Source organism: Lepisma saccharinum, chromosome 16 (assembly GCF_977018435.1).
Source record: "Lepisma saccharinum chromosome 16, izLepSacc3.1, whole genome shotgun sequence".
Classification (NCBI taxonomy): domain Eukaryota; kingdom Metazoa; phylum Arthropoda; class Insecta; order Zygentoma; family Lepismatidae; genus Lepisma; species Lepisma saccharinum.
The window spans coordinates 31,088,467-31,094,792 of record NC_139244.1 but is presented as its reverse complement, the minus strand read 5'-3'; the positions used below and the strand labels follow the sequence as shown (position 1 = coordinate 31,094,792).

Genomic DNA, 6,326 nt, shown 5'->3' with positions numbered 1-6,326 from the left:
AATAAAAAAGTTCACAAAATCTACATGTCAATTGAATAACGAAATTCGCATTGTTGTCACGTTGACACCTAACGGGCTCACTTAACGGGTTTCTCTAGTGCTTGTTAATTAAAAATAATTAATTAATAGTTGGAAATTCATGATAATGTGTGTGTATGTGATTTGTTGCATGTTAAAACTTGTTTTTTGATAGTGTAATGAAACACAAATGGCCTCATCAAGAATAGAAAATATAGAACATCCGAAGAGAAACAGAAAAGATGGCAATTTGAAGAATGAGAGTTCCAATTTCGGGAATAGCAGTAGGTAAGTAACGAAGTGTACAGGTATTTTTCTGAATTTGAAAGTAACGTTCGAATGTTTAAACAACCCCTTTTCCACCACACACACACTTTCCACGCTAACCCCAGCCGTCATTCTATCAAAGATAGAAATCGGAAAGCATAAAATATTTTAGTTGTGCTTTTCACATAAAACTTTGTTTTGTGGTTAGGTTCGTTGGTAAGAATCTGATATTCCCCGGACACCAAAAACTTCTTCGTTTTGTCAATTTTTGACATTTGTACTTATCTGTCTGCGGTAACATTATCGTATGAGGCAAACAGATTCCTTCAAATTTACAGGAGAAAGTACTTACGGAAATTATTTTCTCTAGTGTTGTGGAAGTTCCTGAATGTAGATTTGATCCATTTTAATGTGAATGCGTGTTGTTTTCTGCGAAAATCTCTGTCCGACACGCTGTTTCTGCTCCCGCCATTTGCTTTCTGCACGAGAGTGCAATGTTCCGTGTGTTAAGATTATGCAACCCCGTAGCCAGTGTTTCAGCCTCGCCGTGTTTTCACTAGAACATGACCTGTCGAGTATTTTTTTTTTAAAACTATGCTTCCCTAATCTAACTTAACCTAACCTAACCTTACGGAAAATGGTTTTTGGGGCTAACGTGAATGGTTTTTGCAGCTAACATCAATGGTTTGTGGGGCTAACGTCAATGGTTTGCAAGGCTAACGTCAGTGGTTTGCGACGTATTAGCATAATTTCAAATCCGGGAACGAAAGTAGATATTTTCCGGTGAACGAGGTTGCAACACTGCATAAATCGACAAAACACTCTCAGAACGCCCCCTAAACCAGTACGCTATCACGGCCATAATGTGTTACAGATTCGAAACAACAAGTAACAGTAAGTACTCGTAAATCTAAGAAATAGACATTGATATGCATTATTTCACTTTAGGAAATGTTCCACATTCGAAAATAACACGTTAGCAATGTAAAGAAGTCCGAAATATATGATTCGTAGGTGTTTCCCTCATACGATAATAGTACCCTGTCTGCTTCGCGGAACATTCTTTAACGTGTATTCACGTTTTTTTGATCAATGTAATTGCAATTTTTTTTAAAAAAGGTGTTTTTGTAACTGAAGAATGTACGTTTCCGCAAATGGTTTGTGGGGCTATGTCTCAATTGGTCGTGGGGCTATGTGTCAATGGTTCGTGGGTCTATGCGAGAATGGTGTGTGGGGCTACGCATATTTTTTTCGAAACCAATTTTTAACTATTGTAACCTATACGTGACCCTACCTAACCTAACCTTACTGGAAATGGTTTGTGGGCTATGCGTCAATGGTTGAATTTCCGCTATGAAACATTCCCACATCACACAAAACACTTTCCAGATGTTCGACAATGCTACAGGAACTTATTACCGTAAGTAGATTCTTCTGTAAAAATGAAGAAATCTGTCCGGGGAATATCAGATTAGTACCGGTTTGTTTACTTTGGCTTCCTCTTCTAGTACTTCAATGCAACGAAACAACAACAAAAATAAGAAGCAGCAGTCATTTACACGTCGTGCTTTTTTCAGACCAAAATACTCACAATTTAATACTTTCTGCTACTTTAAAGGGAGCAAATACAGAGTACCAGAAGTATCTTCAATTGCTTTCAAATTCGGCATACTCACTAATTTTGACCTTGGTCACGTCTAGAAATTGCAAAATAAGTCTAAAAAAGTAGGTCCGTGAACAGAGTAAACACCATTGAGTTATGAAGAAAACAACTATTTTAGCAATGATTAGCGTTTCAAGCTAAAACTTCAGTATGGTCCCAACACCTCTCACTCGTTTATTTCGTTAATTTTAGGATTGATACTTACCTATTCTTATTCTGCATTGCCGAAGATTCTTTAAAGTGAAGTTATGCCTTTTTCCATAAAATAGTGTCAACTTTTCATATTACGAGTCATTATTTGTCTTCCTTGTTTTGCTTGTGTAACAGACAATATAGCAAGCACTCGTCAAGGATCATCACGCGTCGTGCTTGTGTTTTGTCGATTTGCAGTGTGCAAGCAGTGTTTCAAACCTTAATGACCGAAAATTACGTACTATTATGATTTTTTTTTTTACATGTTTCCATGATTCTTGAATGATTACCTCCACGAACCATGAACGATAAGGTTAGGTTAGGCAAACACAGTTAAAAAATAAATTAAAAAGGGTTTACGACATAAACAGCCCCTACGTGTCGAACAGATGGTTTATGATTTCAGGAAACAAAAAGCGTGTTTGGAAACGGTGACCCGGGATTACATCATCGAACGCAGGCAAATTGCAAGGAAATGGCAGCAATCGCCTCTGCGTGTTGGAAATATTTCTCAGAAAGAAAAAAAAAATCCGTGTCAGAAAGCTTAAACGATCAAAGAAAACAACCTTCACGAACTTCCACAACATCAGAGAAATTGATTAAAGTAAGTAGTTTCTTCTGTAAAAATGAAGAAATCCATTCGGGCGATACTACATATTTACCCTTTCGTCATTTTTAACATTCGTACTTACCTATTCTGCATTACGAAAGATTCTTCAAGCTGGTATTTTGCTTTTTTCACGAAAATAATTTCAATTTGTGACATGCGGAGTAATTATTGTTGTTCCTTATTTCACTTCCGTAAGACACAATATGGCGAGACAGCTTGACTAGCGTGGTATATCATCATTGGGTATGCAGTGTTTTCAACCTTGTCAACCGAAAAATCCCCACAAACCATTCACGGAGAGCCCCAATTGATGAATAGCCCCACAAACCATGCACGGATAGCCCCAATTCATGAATAGCCCCACGAACCATGCACAGATAGCCCCAGAAACTGAAAAATCCCCACAAACCATTCACGGATAGCCCCAATTCATGAATAGCCGCACAAACCATGCACAGCAAGGTTAGGTTAGGTTCAGTTACATTAGGCAAACATAGTTAAAATTGTCATCTTCTTGCAAAAAATGGCATGGTTAACAACACTGACAGGGAGTTATGTCATCAAACATTCGCAACATTTTGTTCACGTAGTGCAAGGAAATGAAAGGTACAAAAATTGTGCGTCGGAGAGATATTTCTGTTCAAAAATACATGATTTCTCAGTGAAATAGATTCCACAATGAAAGAAAATACCTCCACGAACTTCTAAATGCTACAGAAACTCTTTTTTTTTTCTTTTTTTTTAAAGCAAATTAAGGATCTGGGCCTTCAAAACTTTTTGACATATTACCCTAATATAGCGAACTCTCATCTCATCAGATTCTGAAATTATGAAATAGAATTCATGCAAAATGTTCTTGCATTTGATCAGGAACAAAATATAAAATTTAACCAACCATGTCTTGGGGTACAATTCTGAGAATTGCTTTGGCCATGCAAGGACAATCATTGCAACTGTTATTTATTGTTTATTCATTGGTCATTAATTCAGTATTTAATTATAAACTTGCTCTTATCATAAGTATATTTCATAAGGGTCTCAACAGTATATGTAGCTGTTCTTTCCTATATTTCTGCAAAGCAGTGTACACAGACCAGACAACACTGGGCCACTATTGTATCTAACCAATCCTCCCACCTCTACTCCATTACTGGCAGCCTAGAAGAGGCATCCTTCTAGGAGAGCAATACAAATCTTTAAAATGCCACTTGTTAACTTCCTCTGTGTACTTGCATGTGATACATGTAAACATTTTGGCATTTTTGTATCTTATGAAAGTATTAGCCAGTTACAAAGTTAGCGATTCATTGAAACCATAAAATAAGATATTAATTACAGTCCATTTACAACTTATTGAATCAAAAAATGTTGCCTGCAGAAGTTGTTCCCAAAGAGTTGTGTAAATATAAAACTTTTAACTATTGTTGAGAATATTGTATTAATATTATAGATATTAAAATTTTTAATTATTTTAATACTATAAAAATACACAAAAAAGTTTTGTCTTTGATCATTTTATTTAAAAAACCTTAATATATTTTTGGATTTTCTTCCAGTAAGAACATGACGTGGTGGTTTGTGTTTGGAATTTTGCTTCTTCTAACTTCCTGGACTAGGTTTCACAAAGTAGCTGAACCTGATCATGTTTGGTAAGATTAATATAATTTTGATGCTGTAAAAATGTTTTTTTGTGCAAGAAAGTATATCTATGTGAAATAACATTTGTTGCTAAAAGAAACTACCTACAAGAATTTGTGTGTGTGTGTGAGAGAGAGAGAGAGAGAGATTAATCACTACTGTCATTAAAAATTATAGATACTCGAATTTGAACTAAAATTAAAAATTAACCAGTAGACCTACATAAAAACGAGTTACATCAAAATTTAGCGTATTCAATTCTGTGTTTAATCTATGCTAACCATTTTTTTTTCAAGTATGCCTTCTTTTATTTTTATCGTCGTGCCAATTTAGTTTTGCAAATGGCTCTCTTTGAAATTCTATAAATAAAAAAACCGGTGGTCTGATCATGATGACATTTTAATACAGTGAAGGCAGAAAGGTTTGAAACACAATTCTTAATTTTCAGATTTTTAAAATTTGTCAAAAAAAACATCCTTATAAATTTTGTAAAACAAACTTTATGTTAGTATTGGGTAGTCAAACAAATACAATATTCAGGGTTCCCACACACCTGGAAAACCTGGATAACCTGGAAATCTCAGGGAATTTGAAAAAAATACAAATCTCAGGGAAAATCTTGTAATTGATTAATGGTTCCCAATGAAGCAAAACTGAGGGATAATAATATGCTCCTGTCTGTGGATAATCCAAGCTGTTGTAGCATTTCTCTTTCAGCAAGGAACTCGTATCTATTTGTTTGTCTGTTTCTTGTTTTTAAATGTGATTCCAGGGCTGGTGACAAAATGTATACCATCATAAATTTTGCACTTTTTAAAATTTAATTAGCCGATTTCAATCTTTTACATGACGTAAAATATATTTCAAGATGTGGAAAACTCATAATTAAGATAACCTGATGTCTAAAGTTAACCCGTGTTCATCTGATTTCCCTTATTAGGGAGTAGTTTTAAGTTTTTTTTCCTTCTTTTTTACAAAATAGTAAAAAAATGGAGTGTCCTGTTTAGGGAAATATTTATTTTCTGCCATCTTTTGTGTACAATATTGTTGATTGTGTATTTACTGCATTTAGAACAGAATTTTAAATATTTACTTACTAGTGCCATATATGAATTATGTACTGTTCATATACTGTACAATATTGTTGATTGTGTATTTACTGCATTTAGAACAGAATTTTAAATATTTACTTACTAGTGCCATATATGAATTGTGTACTGTTCATAAATACTTGTTCATATTTTAAGTTTTTGATCATGTTCAACTATTGTTATAGTCATGACATGACACGTGAATTTTTACATGCCTCAATAGCTCACATATGTGTAAAATGAAATTACTTGTAGGACCTGCAGATCTACATTAATATCATGTAGTGAAATAGTTTTCTAGAATGACCTATTTGACAATGTTCCGAACCCCCAAACCTATGTTCCCATTTCTTCATGACTCCCTAGAAAGTGTTGTTAGAGATGTAATAGGGAGATTCATAAAAAGTGACATCTTGAACAATGCAAAAAATAGTTTTAAATTAATGCAAATTGATGTCGGGAATTCTGACAACTTGATTCCTTTGACAAAGATTGATATTGGAATTGGTGCCAAAGCTGCTTTGGAAGCTAAATAGGTGAATGAAAAGTAGAAGCTTATGTTTTTTACTAGCTGTAGAATTTTTTTGCAACCAACGACAGAGAAGATTGTGGAACGTAGTCCCTTAAGTTCAGGTTGGTGAGAGCCGCCAGTTGTTTAGTTCCGAAACAAATGACTCAGTTTCCAAAGCGATGTGCTCAGCCCATGGAAGACGTCATACAGGAACTTCTAAGGAGAAAGAGAATGAAAGCTGTAACTGGTGATAAAGTAATTCGCCAGTTTAAGACATTGTTGCACAATGTCAGTAGTGAAAAGGAATTGAAGAGAAGTTTTGTAACTTTTCAATCA

At 34.7% G+C, this 6,326-nt stretch overlaps 1 protein-coding gene across 1 annotated transcript in view; it reads left to right on the top strand.

Moving 5' to 3' along the window:
• The first annotated feature begins 44 nt into the window (after positions 1-44).
• Positions 45-6,326, top strand: part of tw (Protein O-mannosyl-transferase 2) — a 55,847-nt gene continuing 49,565 nt past the window's right edge. The window contains exons 1-2 of the mRNA XM_083137929.1: positions 45-306; positions 4,307-4,399. Of these exons, the coding sequence (XP_082994055.1) occupies positions 209-306; positions 4,307-4,399 (191 nt within the window). The 5' untranslated portion in view covers positions 45-208. The remainder of the gene's footprint in view (positions 307-4,306; positions 4,400-6,326) is intronic.